The sequence below is a fragment of the Mycena indigotica genome (genome assembly GCF_014461135.1).
Source record: "Mycena indigotica strain 171206Taipei chromosome Unknown Mind.scaff0003, whole genome shotgun sequence".
Taxonomy (NCBI): Eukaryota; Fungi; Basidiomycota; class Agaricomycetes; order Agaricales; family Mycenaceae; genus Mycena; species Mycena indigotica.
The window spans coordinates 5687155-5709949 of record NW_023503002.1 but is presented as its reverse complement, the minus strand read 5'-3'; the positions used below and the strand labels follow the sequence as shown (position 1 = coordinate 5709949).

At 53.2% G+C, this 22795-nt stretch overlaps 2 protein-coding genes across 2 annotated transcripts; both read right to left on the bottom strand.

Annotated features, from left to right (window-relative positions):
- Positions 1 to 319: 319 nt before the first annotated feature.
- MIND_00404400 (uncharacterized protein) lies at positions 320 to 1608 on the bottom strand (the record flags this gene model as incomplete). Its single annotated transcript, XM_037360868.1, has 4 exons — positions 320 to 784; positions 831 to 1050; positions 1117 to 1507; positions 1560 to 1608. The coding sequence occupies 4 exons, from the start codon at positions 1606 to 1608 to the stop codon at positions 320 to 322; spliced, it is 1125 nt and encodes a 374-aa protein (XP_037223753.1).
- Positions 1609 to 21240: 19632 nt separating this feature from the next.
- On the bottom strand, positions 21241 to 21823 carry MIND_00404200 (uncharacterized protein; the record flags this gene model as incomplete). Its single annotated transcript, XM_037360867.1, has 2 exons — positions 21241 to 21303; positions 21353 to 21823. 2 exons carry the CDS (start codon positions 21821 to 21823, stop codon positions 21241 to 21243), a joined length of 534 nt encoding a protein of 177 aa, XP_037223752.1.
- Between the last annotated feature and the right edge of the window lie 972 nt (positions 21824 to 22795).

Here is a 22795-nt window from a genome sequence, read left to right as displayed (position 1 = left end):
AGATCTCGCCGCCGACTGACGATGGTGTGGTGTGAAGCCTTGCAGCTCCGTTAAAACTCTGTAACAAGTGGGTATATAGAAGCCCACGCCCGTTTGTCTGGCGCCAAGCGGGATAAACGGGCGTGCCAAGCCGACCAATGGGCGTGGCACGCCTGATGGACGGGCGTGGGCTTTGATCGTCAGCCAAATCCCACGCCCACGCCCATCCACGCCCGTTGGCGCAGGCCCACGCCCATCGGGCACGCCCGAAAGTGACCTCTCGTCAATCACACTACTACTTAGTACATACCTCGTCTACTAGTAAGTTAAGCAACCCCATTTACAAGCCCCTTTGTACTCTATCTAACAACACCGCCCACTCAAGCAGGCTGACACCCATCCGCAACACCTCCACCCTTACCTCCCGATTGCGCATCTCCTCTGTGAGCAGCGCGAGCGCCCGCAGGTTTTCTGATGTTGTTATCCCCACCGCCTGCAGCACCGGGAGGATATGCAGCAGCGACGGCTGGCACGTGCGCAGAACCGTCTCGAGCGACGGTAGCGCGGGCGAGGCGGGCGCGACCGGCGACGGGGAGAGCGAGTCTTTCGCTTTGGGCGGCGCGAGCTGGATGCTGCTGATGCTCGAGTGGTTGCCGGTGTCGGGGGGCTGTTTTGCGCGGACGCGAAATGGCGCGGTGGGGGACGGAAGGGCGAATGGGTCCGGCTGGATGAGCGTCCCGCTTTCGCGCGGCGTCGATTCGGTGCGCGTTCGCGGGCGGGACCGGGAATGGTCGGGTGTCGTTTCCTACCGTGAGTTAGATTGCCAAGCTGAAAAGAGCTTTGAAACGTACTCCTTGTCTCGGGCGATTTTCATCCGACCGTGTTCTCCGCGTCGAGTATCCTCGGTCCTTCTGCACCATTCCTTCCACGTCCACATAATATACGCTCATCGCATCGTCGTCGTCGGTCTCTCTAATGACTTGTTCGCGCCACTTGGATATTGAGACGGTGCGCTCGGGCCCCTCCTCGATAATATTATTTTCCACCATCTCATAGTCGAGTCCAGTTTCTCTAAATCCCGGCTTCAGTAAAGTGCGCCGAAAGCCGAAAACAAGTAAATTTCAAAAGAAGACTGACTCGAGTGTGGGCTGGACCTGGCCGCTCTTTATCCGGTCGCGCCCCCGCGTCCGTCGTAAACCTTGTGCGTGTCGATTTTGGCTGATATCAAGCGAAATTTCACTCAATGTAGGCATCGTATTCCGCCGCCGGTGGTGTCTGGGTATCACCGTGCTCGCTCGCGTAGCCGTTACCGCCTCCAGCTGCGCCAAAAAGCCCTCCGATGTCGGGTCGGCCGTCGTTGGGCGCGTGTATCGCGACCATCTGTGCGTGGTTGTAATCGCGTCAAAGTCGTCACGCAACGGAACAGAGGTGAGTGGCGTCTGTGCCCGCAGCGGCCGGGAACCTGAGGGGAAGTCGATTTGGGAGTGGCTCGTTGTGTGGTTGTAACGCCCGGAGGAGCCTGCAGTCGCTGGAAGCGGACGCGTCATCCTTTAGGCGAAGATGGCTACTGCAGCACGCACCCGCAGCTCGACTTTGGTTTTGACCCTGGCGCTGGTAGTGCGTGGCCATTGCGCTGGTGATAGATTATGGATGACGAGCTTATTGTTTTGGATGGTGGGCTGGACGCAGTAAGAGAGTGTCGACCTCGCGGTATACATGAGTCTTGGAAGGCTATTCGAGGAATTCAGCACACGAGGCCGCGGCGTGTTTTGATACCGCACTTACACGTGGCGCCGGCGGTCGCCAATGATGCAAAGAGTCGGAAGCCTCAGTGTCCAGTCGGGTTACGCTCGTAGAATGAAAAGACAACGGGGAGGGAGAGACGTGCTGGAGGACGGGAGCAAGAGCAGAACAAGGCGGGATTAGCGTTGTAGCAACGCGACGTGTTTCGGATCCACATGAAGACAAGAGATGCCTTTCCTGTAAATGTGAGATTTGTCGAGTGTTTTCGCTCCAAGAACATACATCGCGCTTCTCTTCTGCGTTCTAAAGACAGCAGAAAACTGTCGCCGATCTGTCGGGTGTGGCAGAGATGGCAGATTGGACAATATATGTCGGGGGAGAGGCGGTTTGTCGGAGATTCGTTGGACACCGGTGGGGGTGGGGCCAGATATAGAGCTCGGAATGGTTGGTATTTCTCTCAAACCCTGTAGTGGGTCCACAGGCAGCAGCGTCCATAGCCTGAGTGTTCGGGTCATAAGTCAAGCTAAGTGACCTGCGTGACAAGCGTGACCATCGTTTTTTTTCTTCCTTCTTCTTTCCTGCTGGTCTAGCTCCTGCAATGGCGTCGATAGCACTCCCGTAAGTAAGCTATCCCCAACGCACTACGACGCTAACTTCTCGCTAGATACGGCGTAATCGTGCTGAGGCCAGACGTCCGGACTTCGGAGCGCAGACGCTTGTGAAGGTGCGTAGTATCCACTCCCATACAGCTATGCTTACTCATTCATGTCGGTAGCTCCCCCCTAGCGCAGACGGGGTGGACTCCTGACTTTTGGGCCTCAATGGTATGTGCTGCCCCGTCCTTTCCCTCCTGCCAAATTGAAAGCTGTATTGTAGCAAGACCTGGTTCGCCACAAACACCACGATATATCGCCTTCTCTTCCTCCCTACATGACCCCCTAGGCTTATATCCTAACGACAGTCCTCCGCCATTACGCCTGCTTCGGAAGAAACCGTTAACAAATGTTAACAAATTGGGGCTGAGTGAGCTGGTGTGGCATCAATATAGCAGTGACGAGTCTACTATTCGCCTGCGCCATGTTCTCCAGGTACGCCGGTCAGCCTTTTATCTCGGGTCCAGAGCTCAATAGCACAGCCGTGATTCAAAAATGTTTAGGTGGGAAATGTTAGTGGGAATATATAAAATTTTGTAATTAATTTTTTATTGTGTAAAAAACTTTGAGTTTTTCTGTCCAAAAAATGTTGACTTGGCTGGGGCAACAGGATTTTTAGGACCAAAATATTTAATGTTTTGCAATGAGTTTTTGGGCCAAGAAAAAACTTTATATATTCCCACTAACGTTTCCCACCTAAACATTTTTGAATTGCGGCTGTGCTATATAACTACTTACAGCTCCCTACTCACAATAACTCACCGGACTTGGGTCGTCACAGTCTAAATGTCGTCTTGCCTTGTCGTTATATTAGGCCTGTCCTGAAAGCTATTTGACTGACTTAGTTTACATAGCTCGATGGACAAAGTAAAGATCTGCATTTCGCTCTTGAAATGGAGTTGGCTTACTCTTCCGCACTTTGAAGCTTCCCACGTCTTTCGTCTTCCGAGCTGCAACGATGCACCAACGCCCATTTCCTCCTCGCAGTTATGCATACTTACATCAGTAAAACAGCATGTTTGTCTTTCCGGTCTTTCGAAAGATGGGAAAGACGAAAAAGACCAAAGACATGATGTCTTTCATAAGTAGGTTCATCTATCTTGCCGCAAGACCACATTGTCTTGCGAAAGATCCACAAGTCTTATGAAAGAGCGCTGAAAGATTAGTATACTTCTCATAAGACACAATGAAAGATACAGAAAGACATAATTGGATATCTACAAACATCGCAATCTACTATTTCTTCTAGTCTAGCCCAGCCTCCGAGGTTACTCCCCCGGCCAAATCCCCCGCAACTTCCCAGCACAATTCCCCAGTAGTGTTAGCAGTCTTCAGATAGCCAGCTGTGAGGATATGAATGCAGGCATGAATGGAGAAGTAGGACAACTTACCAGTCGGAATCCCAGCCTATCGCCCACCATATCTCACCTCATCATCCATGTGCATTCAAGTCCGAGCGTCTGAGTATTGTAGGGAGATGGTATTGACGAGGAAGGATAGTCTTGAGATATTGGTAGGTATCTTGCACAGTTTGAAGGACTACTGATGTTGCTTGAGGCACTTGACGTGCTTGCGGCTTTGTGAGGTACTTGACATGCTTGCTGCTGCTTGTGAGAGACATGAGCCTGATGAGGCTTGCGAGCTTGGGGCTTCGATGGAGCAGCATTGGGAGCATGCTTGAATCAGGTGGGCGGCTGTGAAGAGGAGCATTGAGCAGCCAGTTGCGCGCTGGCTGGGAAGATGGAGGGAAGAGAAAAGAAAAGTGGTGCCATCGATGGGCGATCGATGGCGCCATTTTCGCGTTGTTGAGAGCAGATCCACACACTTGCCTACCCCTCTCTGTCTGGACTTCCAGTTTATATTTGACGTATTGTAGTTACATAATCTAGTGCTTCTTCGTTCCCGCTTCCATCCAGCCAGCCTGTTTCTACAGGTTATGGGCCCCGGATCTTTCCTCTGACGCCGCACTCACCTCTCGTAACCCTACCCGGTACCCTTCCGTGACCCCGCCTCGTAACCGGAACCAGTAACTGTCGACCCGCCGAGGGACTGCGACGACCCCATACCCCGACTTGTAACCCGACTTGGCCTCTATACCCGTATTAACGTCACCCGACCCCGCCGACTCCTGTCCCCGCCTCTTCTCACGTTGACTGGCCCCGTATTGTCCTGCAGCCCACTCGTCGCTTGTTGTTATTTCCTGATGGACGCCGCCACGATTAGAGCTGTCACCGACTCGGCGTCGAAACTGAAGCTCTCCGACAACGTTGCCTTCGACGACTGGCTTTTCGATACCCGTGTTGAGCTCCGAAAGAAAGGAGTTCTTGATATTGTCCTGGGCACGGAAACACGGCCCCTTGGTTCTGATGGCAGCAAGCCAGTGAAGGCTTGGCATGCCAAGCGCGACATCGCTGTCTCCGTCATCCTTAGCCGCCTCGACCCATCCCAGTTTGCACATGTCCATAAGTTTGAAGTCGATCTAGCAGGCATGTGGTCGCGCCTGCAGGAGATCCATCAAACCACGGGACTTGGAACGGTCACTGGCGCCTGGCGCGTCTTCTATGGCCTGCGTAAACCTGACACTGCCTCGTCCATGCGCGCCCACATTGCGGCGGTGCGCGGACAAGCGGAACGGCTCGGTCGTCTGTTTAACGACAAGCCCTCCGATGCGCAGATTATTGCTACCCTTCTCATGTCCCTCCCCGACGTGTATGACACGCTCATCATCGCACTCGATGCCCACCCGAAGAACGACGACCTGGACTTTGTTGTAAATCGTCTCATTGCGGAGGAGCAACGTCAGGAATTCAATCTCGGTGTCACTCCTCCATCACTGGCGCCTGCTACGGAGGTCTACGCCACGTCGACAGACCTTTCGCGCATCACTTGTTTCAAGTGCCGCCAGAAGGGGCACTACCAGCGCAACTGCACGTAGCCTGGTCCACTTATCCCCGACCCCCGCTTTACGTCAACTACCGCTGCCGTGGTTGACACGTACGCTTTCTAGACGGCTGTTTGCTCCAGTGGGAGTCTCGTATGTGTCTCAGTGGGAGTGTTGAGAGCAGATCCACACACTCGCCTACCCCTCTCTGTCTGGACTTCCAGTTTATATTTGATGTATTGTAGTTACATAATCTAGTGCTTCTTCGTTCCCTCTTCCATCCAGCCAGCCTGTTTCTACACGCGTGATGACAGGTGATGTGATTGATTGATGTGGAGCACTTGCTGCGGCTGACCACTCCGAGCACAAGTCCAAGTCCTTTGCTAGTGCAACTTGTATCTTGTTGAAGACCAAGGGGGAAACTTCCTTGAAGAGAAAGGAATATGTAGCTACAGTTTCCGAATGAAATTATAATACTTGACAAGCAAAATGTTCGAACGATAAAAGACTACATCAAAGCCAAAAGACTAGCTGCGAAAGATGAAAGATCTGATATAAAAGACCAAAGACTGCGGGGAAAGACCAAAGTAGTGAAAGACCAGCTTGCTGTTTTACTGATGTATTACTACTTCTCCCCTCATGTCGACTTTATTTTGCCTATTTGCTTTGCTTGCCTCTTCCACATTTGTCTATATATTCTCATTATACCTTCATACCCTTTTGTACACCGACATTCATCACTCATTGATGCTATTTTCTGTGGGCGAGTCAAGCTGACTCATGCGTGACCCTCTTACGACAAACGACCATATGGATACAGATTTTGCTGGCGGTCAGCGGACGAATGGCGACTGCCTCCCGGACGAAATCATCTTAAAGCAAGTGCTCCACATAGACGATGATAAGTTCGGCAGTGTTTACGATGACACTTTCGCAAGCTTTGAGCAGTCCGTGGCTGCCTATGTGGCCGTGCAGGTCGTGGTGGCGTGTCGGAATTCCTTGGCTCTATGAGGTCGCAGTCATTCGATCGGCCGCCCAGGCCCGGCGGCTTGCAATCACTCTCAGCAAAAGCGACGATTTCGGTCGGTATGTCAACTTTCAAGAAGTTGCGCGTGGAGGGTGGGTATGGCCAGTACATGCTTGCGATTCTCAAGCGCACGCTGAATGTCTCGCACCTGTCCCTCTCTGTCACGGATAAGACCCGGCCCATCCGCTCCGGCGCTGGTGTCAGGCCATTGCGGGCCCGTAGCACGCAGCACGTGACGACGGGGAACATGCGCCCCAGTAGGAGGAACGCACACGTGGGAAGCACGTGACCGAGAACGATGCATCGAGCCGTCACCGAGCCCAACTCGACACAAAGGGACTGGGGAGGAGTGCTAGAAGGTTAGGAGTAGCGCCTGGCCCGCAAGGGATGTACGATCGTCCCCTCTGCGGCCAGGAACGGGAGCAAGGAGGAGGAGGAGAGGCCAGGGTGTCCGATCACCCCCTTTGCGGGCCCGCGTATATAAGGCGCGAAAGTGTACCCTGTACTCTATCGCTTAGATCATCTAAAGAACTACCTTACTCCGTGCAAGGAGGCATTATCGACTCATCGGGCCCAACACGACCCGATTCGAACCTTCGACCACCGACAGCGATAAGGGACCAAGTTCATGGGCCCTTTTGGTTTCGATCTACCCCGCCCGCTGTACTTGCGGGCCTGACTATCCGTCTGTTCTGTTCCGGGCGCGCGTTCTTAGGAGGAGTCCTTGCACAGCCCGACCCGAAGTCTGACAGAATCTAAGCGATCCCCCTACACCCGCAACAGAATGGACACTACCACCGTCATCGCGGCCATGATAGTGGCTATCGTCATCGCCTCCCTTGCCTACCTATACGGGCGTACCCTCGAAACCCAACCCGTGGTCTTCAACCGCGTCCTGTACGGAAGAAAGGAGCCCGCTCTGAAGTGGGGCACTCCCTGGCGGGTCTCCCTGGACGAGCACCATCGGCACATGGAACACGCCTGCCCGGCCCATGGTGCCGGACCCGCCGCGAAGCGCCAACGCCTCAACAACTCACCGCCTCTCCCCGCGTACGGCCGGACCCCGACCCAAATAGTTTCAGACCGCCCTGCACCACCGGTGCACTCCGCCTGAAGAAACGGGGCACACCCTATTCAGCACGAAAGCCCTGGGACGCGTGGAGAATTACGCACGCGCTATGCGGTACCAGGCCCAGAATGGCGGGCAGAACGGCCAGCAGACAGCACATGTGGCCCGAGAAGACGATAAAGATATCGCGTTCACATCACAAACGACAAATCTTTATTTCACCCCTACACGGCACTTGACGGACATCAAGTTTTTGGTATTGGACAACTTGCAGCACCCGGAGAAGGAACTGTGAAGTTGCAGTTCAGAATTGGAACTTAAATCAAGACTGTAACACTATTGCACATAGTTGCGCAAATTTTAGCAATGTCACGCGGATGCACAGCATCCAAAAAGGAAATTCATGCACGTGATGCCGCCTTATGTCGGGATTGATGCGCTTCACACAGTGGCATAGTATTGTCGCGAGTTGACTGAGAATGCATTGTAAATATTTATTATTACTAGTATCTTGAACTACACATGCCAACTCTAGGCGGTTAACAGGCAAGCTTGACGCAGCGCTCAACGGCCGACAAGTAGCGAGCGCCGGCATGCTTTGCTCGCTGTTGTGATGGGAGGCCGGCGTCGAGCCGTAGTCACATCATGTCACAGTAGTCACACATCACTAGATCAGACCAACTACCACACGCGGCCGAGCCCAGCTACCACATTGTGGTGACGAGAGCGGCATCCGAAGTCAAAAGCAGCAGTTGTAGCAGAGCAGAAGAGAAGAAACTGGCAAAGCAGAGAGAAAGAGACGAGAAGGGAAGATATACGAAGACATCTCCGACGCCAAGCTTAGACTGGGCAGCACAAGTCAGAGGGATCAAAATCTATCGAGAGGAAACGGCAGACGACGACTCCGAAACAGTAACTACAGCGCCAACCTCTTCAGCATCTAGGCAGACAACAATCACACCACCCACATCACCGGCACCTATACCACGAAACACGAGTATTGCCGCACAGACAACACAGCAAAATACCATCAGCGCAGCCACGATGTCAGAAGCAAACACGGTACCTGCGTTCTACGGGGACGAGAGAGACGAGAAAAACAAGGTCAACTCCGAGGAGTTCATACGGAAATTTCGAATCCGAAGCCGAGATCTCAAGAGAGACACGGATAGCGACCGACTGGACGCCGTGGGGGACCATTTTCCCACACGTACACCGGCAGCGAAATGGTGGACAGAGCGGCAGAAGACCAACCCCATCGCGAAATTCGCGGACTTCACGAAGGAGTTCCTGGCGCAATTCCCAACCGACGAAGAAGCAGAACCAACTAAACAAGAATATCAAGAGAAGCTTGTTGGGCTAAGGCTTACGCTGCACGAGTTGGGAGGAACGGTCGAAGTAGCGGGCCAAGAGGTGGCAACGCACGTCAAGTACGCCCAAAAATTGCTGGAATTGGCAAGGAAGGCGGGTGTCGAGAAAACATCAAGCTACATCTACCAAGTACGGGACGCGATACCGGAGCCACTAAGAAAAAACCTGCCGAGAGAACCAAACAACTGGGTTGATTTCACCAAGGCAATCAAAGACGTCGACAGAGCAAAGTTGCGAGAGGAGGTGAAAGAGGCGAAAGAGAAACAGCAGAAGGATAAAGACAGGGACGAGAAGATAGCGGAGCTCCAAAGAAAAGCAGCAACCCCAGCAATGCCAGTCTCGAAAATGGCGGTGAGACTGGTCGCAACGAATTTGAATACGCCGAGAGGTGTGCAAAGCAAGCCAGCGGGAGACGTCTTTGGGGCAAGCGGAGGCGGGCAAGGGAATTTGTTCAACCCGGGCCAGAGAGGCGAAGCTTTATCGGAAGAAGGCTTGCTCAAACTAAGAGAGATGGTGGGGAAGATGAAGCCGGCGCCAGACGACGAGAGCGGAAGGAAGTACTACAACAGGCTGATCGAGCTGTGGAACCAACAGTATGGCGGCGAAACAAGACCGGCCCTGGAAGAAATCGGGTACCCGCTCAGTCCGGGAACAGCGGACCTTTGCTCAGGTGAATGCTATCAATGCGGACAAGTAACTATTCCGCCCCATCGAGCAAACGAAGGGAGTTGCAAGTCAGAACCCATACCGCGAAACGAGCGTGCCTTCAGGGCGATCTGTAGCAAACACCTAGGACGAGCACGAGCGCCTCCCAGACGGAACATAGCGGGAGTCAACTACTTGGAGTACACCTTTGAGGAATTCAGCAAGGCGCAGCAAGGAGAGGGTTTTGGTGGAGGGCTGGCTCTGTGAAAGGCCAACAGTCAGCCCGGGAAACGCGGCCAAAGAAATGCCTCGGTCCCAGCAACGTACGAATGACGTGTATACCCACCTGTAGTTGTGTACATTTGACAACTGCACTGAGTGCACTGAGTCAACCTGATGTCAAATCCACTAGCTCCACTGAGGCCTGAGTGCAGTTAGTGCATTTGTCTTCTGTTCCCCTATAAGACTGATCAAACTTTGATATAACATCAGTATTAATAATTGTTATACTTAATAAATGAATGTTAAGTTCCTTTTCTTCAGGCCGAAGACCCGTTATATAATTTGGAAGACTATATATATAGAAAATAATTAATAGTCCCAATTTGGACAGAAATGATGTAGCTGGTTACAATCATCAAAACTTGTGATGGCCATCAAAAATGTTTCCACATTGATGACATTATATAGATGCCATCAGTTCCATCATCAATTACCATAATAGTAGTCTTAAATAAATAGAATAAGCCTTTAAAGGAATGTGACATATGTGACAAAAAGCCCTGCTCAGTGTATTTGACAACTGTTATGCTAGCTGCAGCTAGTTGCATTTGTAAAAATATAACGCCTATGGCTCCTATACCTTCGAGACAACAAATCAACGTTATTGACATGTACAGAGCGGCGACGGAAGCAGGTGAAGGATGTAGCCCGTTTGAGCATTCAGCGACACTAAGGGGAACAAGCGGTGAAGTCAAAGTCAGAATGCTATTCGATGGAGGCGCCCTGGTTGGAGCGCTAGACAAGAAACTATGGGAGAAGAATCTAAAGCATCTCGGTTCGGGAAGCCCATCGATGACGATCCTGAGAATGGTGAGTGGCCAGCTCATACCCTCGGTGTGCAGATGGACCGGAACAGCGACAATCAAAGGAGTCCAAGCGCCAATATCGCTTGAGGTGTTCGACAGCGGGGGAGGATGGGAGGTTTTGTTAGGGAAACCGTTGCAGGCACTGTTCGGAGCAATACACGACTACAAAAACGATATGATCGAGCTGCAAGTGGGAAGAATGAGAGCAACGCTAACTAACCAGGCAAAACTGCGAAGGGTCAAGTTGGAGGGGACAGAGAGCGAACCAATGGCCAAGACGGGCGAGACAAGGCAAGTGAACGACAATATATTCTACACGGATGACATGCACGCGGTACAGAGCGAGGAGTCCGAAAACGAGAATGAAGAGGAGGAAGAGGCGAACGAGGAGGAATGGATAGAGTGGGAGGAGGAGAGTGAAGAGGAGGAAGGAACAGAGGGAGAAACGGAGGTGGAAGCAGCGAAGGCGATTGCAGAGGAAGCGATGAGGGCACTGGGAATGGACAACCAGGAAGGAACGAAGGAAACAGAAGGAGTACACACCGTGGAGATCCAGAACAAGGAGACAACGCAGAACCTGGAACAACCAAACGTCTTCACCCGCAAAACCAAACCCTTCAACCCAGCAAGAGTCGAACGCATATTGAAGGCGGTTCAAATCGGAAGCGATATAACAGCAGAGGAGAGGAAAAAAGTCGAAGAACTAGTAACAGAGTTCGCAGACATCTTCGCTCTAGCAGTGAGTGAAGTACAAGCGGTGGACGGTGCAGAGTACGCACCACACATCCCAAAGGACCACCAATTCAGCACCAAAATCCACCAGAAGCCGCTATCGCAACCGCAGGCGCAATACTTGAGAGAGCAAGTTAAGGTGCTGGAAGAAGCCGGGATAATCAGGCCTATACATCCCAGGGATGTCAAATGCGTGTCGCCGATAAAACTGGCGCAAAAGGAGCATGAAGGGGGGGGACTGACGTTGGAGGAGCTTCAACACGTACTCAACGACGAGTGCATAAGGGAAGGACTACCGCCAGTCTACGATCTGCCATCAAAAACGGAACAAACGGAGCGGAAGCCCGAAGCCAAGAAACAACCGAAATGGCGGATCTGCCAAAACTTCCACGAGCTCAATGAGCTGCTCAAAGTCGTTCCAATGCCGCAAGGAGATATTCGCGAAAAGCAACGAAGGTTGTCGGGGCATAGGTACGTGTCCGTGTTCGATTTTGCATCGGGATTCTTTGCAGTACAAATAGTGGAAGATGTACAACCCTACATCGTGATGTTTGTACCAGGACAGGGCTACTACGCGTACATGCGCATGCCGTTCGGGCTGACAGATGCACCAACAGAATTTGCACACATGGCAGCAACCAAGCTTTCGGACCTGCTGGTCAACAGGGTAATGGAGCTGTTTGTGGACGACAGCGGCTCGGCGGCAGAAACCTTCGAAGAAATGATGGACAAATTGAGGCTGATATTCAACAGGCTACGCAAGGAAAAACTATCACTGTCAGCCGCCAAGACGAAGCTGTTCATGACGGAGGCAATATTCGCGGGAGCAAGAGTCGGGCCAAACGGGGTGTCACCGGATCCGGCAAAACTCACGGCAATAGTGTGTTGGGAGAAACCAGAGGACGCGGCAAACCTCAGTGCTTTCTTGGGTCTAACTGGGTACTTCAGGGATTTAATCAAAAACTACGCTAAGTTGGAAAAACCGTTGAGAGACCTGCTAGCTAAAGTGAAGATTCCCACAGGTGCGAAGAAACCGGTATACCAAGCGACAATGAAAGCCTTCAAGTTAGCGCCGGTCTGGACGGAGCAACATGCCAAGGCGTTCATAAACCTCAAAGACATACTACTTCGGGAACCGGTATTACGCGCGCCGAACTACGACGAGGTGGACCGTTACCCGTTTATAGTCACAACGGATGGGAGCAAGGAGGCCTTTGCCGGGATGCTGTCGCAGAAAATGACAACAACGATGCCAGGAGGGAAGGAGGTCGTGAGAAGACACCCGATAGCATTTGCGTCAAAACGAACCTCGACGTCGGAAGAACGATACCAGCCACACCTTCTCGAGTTCGCAGCGCTAAAATTCTCCTTAGATAAGTTCTCGGACATCATCTGGGGTCAGCCCATCAAACTCGAAACCGATTGCCAAGCTTTGCGAGACATCATGGTTAACGAAAAACTTAACGTTACGCACACACGATGGAGGGATGGCATTATGGGCTACAACATCGTAGGAGCGGAACACATCAAAGGGAAAAATAATGTAGTTGCGGACGCACTGTCGCAGGCGGACGAAGGGAAACCGAAAGGGAACCAGGACGGAAGCGAATGGACAGTTTCTCCAGATTGGGAAGCACGGGCGAGGATCGTAAACGATGTGTTCACAGTAAACGCGGAGGATGGAAACTACCTGGTAATGCCAGTCCCGCAAGGGACGGCGGAACTGAGGGAACGGTTCAAGAAAGAACCTGTTTACTTAGAGGTAATCAACGCTATTACAGAACTGGATTTCGGAACGAGCGAACGCGAGCGCAAAAAAGGGCACGACACCGCGCATCACAGTACTTCATAGAGGACGGCAAACTGTGGAGACTGGGGGGTGCAACGGGGGGGCAGGGCAAGGCCGAGACGAGAATGCATCACCAAAGAGGAGGCAAAGAAGGAGGCGGCTATAGCACACAAAAAAGGGGGGACACTTTCATCGCGATCACATCAAAATAGCGCTCATGGATAGATTTCATAGCCCTAAGCTGGACGACTCGATTGTAGCCGCAATAAGGGAGTGCGCGCAGTGCAAGAATTTCGGACCAACCGCTATTCACGCGCTGTTGAGGCCGATTGTCAGACGACACCCATTCGAGTTGATTGCGGCCGACTATATGACATTACCCCTGGGCGTGGATGGATTCAAGACGACGGGGTTGTACATAGACGTGGCGTCACAACACGTTTGGGGGGAGATGTACAAGGGGGCGGGAACGGGAGGGAACACGGTGGAGGTACTGGATAATTTGTTCAGGGACTATATGCCGGCGGAAACCCTGATGGTCGACAACGGCTCACACTTTGTCAACAAGGCCGTCAAGGCGACATGCGACAAGTGGGGGACACAGTTCATGCCAGTACCAAAGTACTCGCCATGGGTCAACGGTCTAGTAGAAGGTACCAACAAGCTATTGATCTTCGTGCTTGCTAGGCTATGCGCGCCAAAACTAGGGGAGGACGGGTGGCGAAACGTCAAGGCGGAGGATTTGCCGGCAACATGGCCGAAGCACTTCAGGCAAGCCTTACACATACTAAACCAGCGGATACTGCCGTCTATTAGATTCACGCCAAAGGAAATCCTATTTGCCAAACCGGTCAACACAACACCAACACCGGCTCTGGTAGCGACGACGCGGCCAACCAAAAGTGAAATCCATACTCACATGCGCTATGCAGAACAACAGCGCCTCGACGCGTACGACAACCGGCTCACACACGCAAACAAAAGGAAGGCGCTGTTCGACAAAGCTGTGAGGAAATCAAGGGCAGGGGAAGTAGGATTCGACATCGGCGAACTGGTGCAGGTCTACGACACAGCGAGGATGAAAACGCTAGGTGCGGACCGCAAGATACAAGGGCCGTGGAGCGACCCATACAGAGTAAGGACGAGGAGGGTAAACTCCTACGAACTGGACACACTGGACGGGGTAGCAGTATCAGGCCACTACAGCCCGAGAAGACTCAGAACGTTCACGCCGAGGAAGGGAACGGAACTAGAGAAGGAACAAGATGGATTCAGGAAGAGTGTACAAAAGGAACAAACGGTGCTAGGCTACAACGAGACGGAGAAGGCGACGAAGGAGAGGGAGCGCGAGAGGGCCGAGCGGAAGAGGGTCGCGGACATGGAGGTGGAGTTAAAGCGTATCGAGGGGACACAGGCGTCGGGGACGACGCCATTTTAAATGGGGGGCACCTGTGATGGGAGGCCGGCGTCGGGCCGTAGTCACATCATGTCACAGTAGTCACACATCACTAGATCAGACCAACTACCACACGCGGCCGAGCCCAGCTACCACACTGTCCCGCCATTGGCCATCCACTCCTAATCCCCAATTCTCCTCTCCCAGTGCCCATTGCCATTGCCACTGCCACGCTCAAGCTCCGGCTTCCTCTTCACCTCGCCGGCCTCCGACCCCGGAGGCCCGGGCCCGCCAAAACAGCAGACTGTCCGAAGCAGCCAGGCGCGCTGCACCCCCGCCCACGACAAGTCCCATGCAGTGTTTTGTTCCAGTCTCAGCACACTGGGCACAACGGGACTATGCCACCCCAACCCCGACATCTTGAAGCCACCCAAAAGCCACCTAAAACAAGATAGAGCATCGGGCGCCGGGTTGGCACTGCTGCGCCGGGCGCCAAGTGTGTTGGATACGAAAGCATCCTGTTGTCTGGGGGCGAGGGGATTGGTGGGGGGAGAGACTGGTTGGATAGGGAAGTGGGGTGGTGGGAGGGGATCCATATGGCAATTGGCGGTGTGGATGAGGGAGAGAGGAAGAAAATGAGGTGTGACTCACCAGTCACCCATTGTGATGGTCGGGGCTGGGCGGGCGTCGGGCCCATGTGATGTTATTACCACTTTGGGAAAGCACGTGACGTTGCTAAAAATTTAATACCTATTGCACATCCTGCATGTGCCCGACTCACCCCACAACATCATCTGGATGGGACAACTCCACCACGCCGGCTACAACATCGATTTCGGCGTCATCAGGCGACGTCAAAATCACCCATCAGACGACTGGGCAACGGCTAGCTCATTGTTGCAACGTTGGCAACGTCTTTGCCTTCGGGAACGTTACCCCAGTTTATCTACCCAACATGAACGACGACGATGGCTACTGGACTGCCCCCAGACTACAGAGCAAGGGGGAGCAACGGACTGATGGACCACATCCGGAGATCAAGCCTGGATCGCCGACCCCGCTTACCCCCACCGCTTATCGCGCCGAGTACACTCACACCGACATCTTCGCGCCAACCCAGTCCAACGCGCAATTCACCACCCCACATTGCACCGAAGGCAATCAACTTGGACATCACGATGGACAACATTGTGATTGGCCCGCGGACACGCCACTACACCAAGCCTGGATCAAGTCTCGTTGCTATTGAGCAATTCGGAGCACTCGGCTCGACTCGGTTCAAGGGGGAGTGTTGAAGATATGATGGTGGCGAACGCGAGCCATCGCCGAGACAATGATGTCAGCGCCGGCCACGCTCCGGCGCCATCACCAACGCGCAGCGTCGGGCACTTTCTTCAAGATTCCATTGACTCAGATTTTGTAGAACATGCTAGAAATTACCATGTAGTATAAATACTGGAGGGCTTGCTCCATAATGGACATTGAATTTGTTTCTATTCTTTCAACATCTTCTATTGGCGGGAGTCAGCCCGAAACTAAAATCAAGGGGGGTTCAAGTCTCGAATCATGGATATGGATATAGGGTCAGAAAGTTTTTCTCTGACCCCTGGGGGACCGCCCCTCCACCCCCTCCTGCCATATCAGGTAATATGTTCCCACGATTCGCATCATGTGACCACTGATGTGATCAAAAAGTGGGATAAAAAATTCAAGCTTGGTGAAACTTTTTTTTTGCAATTTTTTTTACATATGTGTATGTGTATGTGTATGTGTGTATGTGTATATATATGTATGTGTGTACCTGGAACCTTCAAACACACATAGCAAGCTATATCAAATCTTTAACATGTTCACCTCTCATCAATTACCTGATGATGGGCCTATGTAGTGTTGTCCAGGGCCGGGCCTAAGCCCTCAAGCCCTGCCCAGCCCGGACCTCCCAGGCCCGGCCCAGGGCTGGGCTTGGGTAGGGCCTGTCAGGGCCCAGGGCCGGGGCTTGACTGTGGTGAAGCCCTTGGCCCTAGGGCTAAGCCCTGCCAGGCCCTGATGGCCGGCAGAGTGACCCGGCGTCACAAAATGTGACGAATGTGACGCTCAGAAGCTTCCAGTTCCATCACAATCTAGTGATGGCTGTGATGGCTGACCATTTTCCCTGATATGGTATACAAAACAAGCTGTAATAGTCAATATGGGACCAAGAATAAAGTTGATGTGACTGATTTAGTGAGTTAGCATCAGTCACATGTCCTGTTTTGGTGATAAGTACCACTCAAACCAGCCACTGACCAGGACAGGGCAGGGCCTGGGGCCAGGGCTTGACTTACAGTCAAGCCCCAGCCCTGGAAAGCCCGGCCCTAAGTGGGGCTTGGCAGGGCAGCCCGGCCCTAGACAACACTAGGCCTATGACAGAGTGGGAGTCATGGGCCTGAATATATGTGTATGAGAGTTGTGAACTATGGAAATTAGAGTGTATACACTATATTTTCATTGTCTTTACACCCATACAAGGCCCAAATCTTTTATATACAAAAAGTTTTTACTGCTAGGTCTATTTGCCTTACCAATGTTCACGCTTTGGATCCTCCCCTGCTAGGACCTTGATCTCAGGCCTCCGGGGTTGCCCTTACACACGTAGACCATTTACATTTGCCTACAATGTACACTCACATGAGTTATTTCAAGGTGAGTCAACAAAACTTGACAAAAGGGACAATAATTGAACATAATCATAATTAAACAGAAAAATAAGTATTGGGTGTTTCTGACGGAAATGATTGTGGGTGCTGTCAACAGGTGTCAGACCGCATTCGGATCGACTCGGAGAAGTTGAACGTGACTCACGACGACGACGGGTGCCACGTAGGCAAGCTGCGTTCGAGTTCACTAGGGGCACTTGGACCCGGTGCAGACTTGTTCGCCCCCGACCCAGCGGCAGCTGCACTGCCGTTCGACGAGGACCCGGGCGTCGTGTGTGACGGGAGTGGCGGCGGCGTGGGCGCTGGCCACGGCGAGGAGCAGCAGGGCAAGGCGGGTGAGTGTGGATTGCATGTTGTTGCCTGTTGTTGCAATTGAGAGCGATGCTGGGTTGTGCTTGAGTGGTTTCCTGCGTCGGTTTTATAGGGACACGGACGACGCGGCAGGACTTGATGAAACCGCAGCAGAGACAATCTTACACGAACCCTTTCCCTTAGCCTTGTTGTTGAAATGGTTGGTTCAGGTTGTTTACATGTTATATGCCACGTTGGCGTCGCGATCGGCAGCCCTCGTGCGGCTTACGCGGTGTTCACTCGCCGCTTGCACTTGTGTCCCTTTTCTTCGAAAGATAAGAGCGCAAGATAAGAGGGCATTTGGCGGATGCATGGCCAGCGTGTATGACCTACAGATAAGTCTGTGTATGATATCTATGATCCATGATGTTGCAAACTCGGATTATGGCATCGACAAATGTTTACTGGGCCCCCTCAGAGGACAACACGCTTTCTTTCAAAAACAAATGTTCGAACAGGTCTAAGTACTGATTGCTTGTCAGGAAAAAAAATCATGTGGTTTGTCTGTTCTATCGGCAGGAGTCAGCCAGCCTACTGCGTTTAGGTCGAGAGACAACTCACGATGCAGGCAAGCCTGGTGCAATTCGACTACGCGCACTTGGGACCGCCACAGATTTGTTCTCCACCGACCCAGTGGCAGGTGCACTGCCGTTCGACGATGGTCCGGGCGTCGTGTGTAATGGGGGCGGGGGCGGCAGCGGCGTGGACGCTGACCACAGCGAGAAGCAGCAGGGCAAGGCGGACAAGTGGGGATTGCATATCGAGACGAGAGCGATGTGGGCTGCGGCTTGCGGGCTTTCTGTTTTAGTTTTTATAGGGGTACAAAGGGACACGGGTGCGGCATGAACACGGATCCGAACATCGGCAACAGCGAAAACAAACACTGAAAGCACATGTCATGTGCTTTCGCTGTTCCGAAGAACTCCCGAGGACCGGCAGCGACAATCCTCCAGGCACGTCTCCTTTCGCCTCGTTGTGAGCGTTGCTGGTTGTTGCGCAGGATATATGGAACTTCGGCCATCACCGTGGCAAACGCCTAGGTGTCTATATGTCACGTTGTCGTGGCGATCGGTAGCTCTTGATCGGGCTATGCGGCCTTCGGCATCGGCGCCGATGGACTTGTCTTCCCGTGAGGCGTTCCTCGGACGAAAAGGCTGTAGTGCATTTGGCAGATATCAGTACATCGCGATGTACTGCAAACGTGCATGGCTATGGATGGGCCCGCGAAATAGGCGCCCGGGCGGCGGAAGGGCGGGCAAGGATACTGAAGCTAACGGATAGTAATGTGGGCTGGCCGGGGCATACAGTAGCGGCGATCGCTTAAAATTTGTCTGTATCGTATTGGTATCGTAAGCTGATCGTAACACTGACACACTCGGAGGTCGGGCAAACGTCCCGGATGCCGAGAGTGTCATGGGATAAAAATATATCTCCGCCGCACTGGCGGAGCGCTAGCTCGGGTCCACTGGGCCGCAAGACCTGCTGCTTGGCCGCCACAGACGAAGCGCCAGGCGCGCTAATGTGCATCACGGGCTGTGGGGCGTGCTGGATACAACGTGAAGTTGAGGGGGAGATCAGCAGCTTCTGCGCCACGAGATGATGGCGCGCTGTCAAGAAGCCACGGTTTGGCAGGGCCCATGACTGGCTTTTCCCATACCTCCATCCGGGAGCTGTGGTCGCTTCTCCTTCTTTCTTCTCGTCCGCCGCCGCCTCCTTTCTCCCACTCTTGCGCTGCATGCCGACGTCGAAGCCGCCACGCAACAGTGAGAGCTCATTCGACCCGTTAAGCGTCCCGCTTCAGCCTCCGACAAACGAGACTGAGGCTGAGAAGCAAGCGCGATTGGAAGCGGCCAGAGAGGCGACCCGAGTGTCCAAGGCAATCGATGCGGGGCTGGTCGAGACAAAGAAGGCGTTGGAGAGGAAAAAGCGGGCGGTGAAGATCCTGTTGCTGGGTGCGCATCCTTTCCTCAGCTTATGCTACCACTGACGCGTTTGAAGGCCAATCGGAGTCAGGAAAGGTCGGTTTTGAATATCCTGGCTTAGGCGCTTGCTGAAACGTCGCTCGATTAGAGCTCAGTGCTGCGGAGTGCGCTCGTGGTTTCTTCTCTTCCTTCCTGCTCTGATTCCTGCGTAGACTTTCGACTCGCCTTCACGCCCAAGTACTTCGAGTCGGAGCGGCTGCTATGGAAGACTGTCATCCAGCTGAATCTCATCGGGTGCGTCGTCCACACCCTTTGCTCCGCCCGACCTAAACTAGGGATAGCTCGATCAAGAAAATACTCATGATCCTCCAAGAGGAGGCGTCCAGCGCCAGCCCCGTCGACCCACTTCCGGAAGACCGCGCAACGACCCCTGGCTCAATGCTGACTAGCGACCACCGCCGACGGGCGCTTTCCCTTTCCCCGCTGCTCGCTTTCGAAACCTCGATAAGCATCCTCATGGAGAGTGGGGCGGCTGCCGGCACCAACGGGTATACCGTCACCGTGCGGCCTGGCGGTGGATGGAAAGAGCGGCTGGCGTCGCTGGGCGGGCGATCGCCGGTTCCCGAGACGGAATCGGAGGCGGAGGCAAATGCTAGTGGGAGCGGGAGCAGCAGCAGCCAAGATCCGGGCCAAGTTACGCAGGTACTTGCCGCGTGCCGCGAGGAAATATGTGCGCTATGGGAGGATCCTGTTGTGCGTGACTTGCTGGCGAGTCATGGGGTGCATTTGCAGGACGAGTCTGGCTTGTACGCATACCACCCCCCCCTTTTTTTTCTCGCTGATTGGCCGTGCAGCTTTTTGGACGACACAGGAAGAGTCGCGTCAGTCGACTATGTCCCCACGGATCGTGCGTGGTTTTACTTGATTCAGCTCCGACTAATGAATGCCCTAGGCGACATTATGCGTGCGCGTATAAAAACACTAGGTGTGGAAGAGCACAGATTTGTTACTGAGTCTGGCTTCCGCGCCGGGACCGAGTTCTTCATAACGGACGTGTGTGGGAGCAGTAACCAGGTGCATCCTCCACTACTTCCCGCTTTGACGCCTAACGATTGCAGCGGTCGACGTGGATACCGTACTTCGACGATGTACAGGCGATCCTGTTTCTCGCGCCGCTCGCCTTCTGGCAGTCGCTCGACGAGGACGCCAAGGTCAATCGAGTGCAAGACTCGCTCGAGCTGTGGCGCGAGATCGTCAGCAATCAGCTGCTCGCGAAGACCGCGTTTATATTGTTATTCAATAAAGTGCGTATTCATTTGCGCACGATCTTTGCCAAGCGGTGATTAGAAAGATATCTTAACGGCGCACATTAAAGCCGGAGTACAAGTAAAGAAGTATGTCCCCAGCTTTGGGGACCGGCCGAACAACGTCGCCTCTGTTACCAAATGTGCGCTTTTATTCCGTTTGGTTGTTACCCAGCTGATATTCTTGTAGATTTCCGGGACAAGTTCTGTGCATATCATGTTCGTTCCCCGTCCTATCACTTTTGCCTGTCTGAGCAGCCCGAAAGCGCAAATTCTCACCGGAGTCACGACCATTCATCTTCTACGAAACGGAGGCGATCGACACCAAATCTACATCTATTATCCTGGCGGAGGTGCAGGAGCAGATAATCAGAAGCCATCTCAAGGAGCTAGACGTGATGTGAATCGGCGTGCTGCATGGGTTCGTTGGTTGTGCTGACGCCTCAACGGACTTGGTTCCGCTTTGTAGATATACGAGCGAGACCGTTAATACGGCGACTGCGGGTGCGCGGGGCGGTGATATAATCGACGACGCGGGGTTTATTTAGGGACGGCATCTGTACTAATGTATTACACAAGAGCATATCAGTGGTCTTAAGACACCATTCGTCGCAAGTAGCGAGCAAATTGCGCTCCGCACCAGTCTTTTGCATGGCACTGTGCCTTGGTTAAGAAGGGAGAATAGAGCGACGAAGAAAATGCTCACCGAGGGACACAGATACCCTGGCAACGCATCGCCCGAGGTCCGGACCATGTACCACCGCAGGGAGTTGTCCTCTGCAGTCTCCCACTCCGTGCAGCCCTCGCAGAAATGGGCGAGCTTCTCCTCTCGCAGTAACACCAATACATGCGAGCTCCCGCTCTCACTATCGTGGTCGAGGACGGCAAACAGCGGTTGCTGTCGAACATCCAATGCAAGGAGAAGGTCGAGGAGTGTCGGGAACTTCGTGCTCTCCCAGCCGCTTTGCGCCGAGGAGGAGAACCAGAAGCGTTTGGCATGGCGGGTCGGCGAGGGGCGGGATTTGGGGGCTGGTGCATCGATTCGCGCGACTTCGCGGCTGTCGGCAGTGGGGTAGGGGCGGGCGAAGAGAAGGTACCACCCGTCGTAGCGGTGGCCCAGCGCAAGCTTCACGGGGAGGCCGGGGAGCTGGAATGTGTGTACTGTCGATAGAGACATTCATCTAGTTCTGCAAGCGCACGGGTGAGGCTATGAAAGCCCTGCGGTCGACGGTGACGCACCGAGGAGAGAATGATATCGGACTCGCTACGACATCGTGGTGGTCGAGAAGAGAAGCCTCATTGCGTCATGGCTTCTAAATCCGATTGAGGCGGCATCGTGGTTGCCCTGGGACTGCGATGCTTGTCCTCAAGGTAAACGTGGAGCGCTGGAAGAGTGCCAGCCGCATTGACGAAGAGTGTCGACGTCAAGAAGGATGGACTGTGACAGCTCTTCCCTCCTGATCACATCCTGCTCTTTTTAGTTGAAAGTCCAGCGAAAAACTGCGTACGACTCTGAACTCGGTCGAGCGGGCATCCCTCCTCTCACCCTCACGCGTGCCTCCCCCCTGAAGCCTCTGGAATATGTCCGCGCTCTCAGGCAAGTCTCTGTTACCCACCCGGACCACAGTCACGAATAGCTTCCAGAGACAGGTCCCAGGTTGATACAAACGTTCTTGCCGCGGAGGCTGGCGCGAGAAGAAGAGGATGGTAATTCTAGTGGTGTGTTAAAAGGGCGGAAGAAATTGGCTTTCAAGGTGCGTTTCCCTGACCACCTCTAACTTCTTGCACTCATGCCCTCGGACGTGTGGGCCAGCTGTGGCGGCTCCTGGTCCTCTGTTCTTTGAAGCAATAACCCTGACAGCTTGTTTCATCCCCAATCTTTACGCAGTGACATGGCGCCTTCTGTTACCTCCAATCCTTGCGTGTTCACACATATACCACCATTTCACCCTCGCACTGGCAAGCATTTGTCTACTTCTCGTCTACACGGTGACCACACCATACATCACCCTCTTCCAAAGAACTCCAATCATTTTAGTTTGAAATCATTTGTAAACGATAATAAATGTTTAAATAATCATTTTGTTTGGCTGACTGGCAAACAATAAACAACTAAGAAGGCTCTAGCAGGTGGAAAGTAGTCATCATA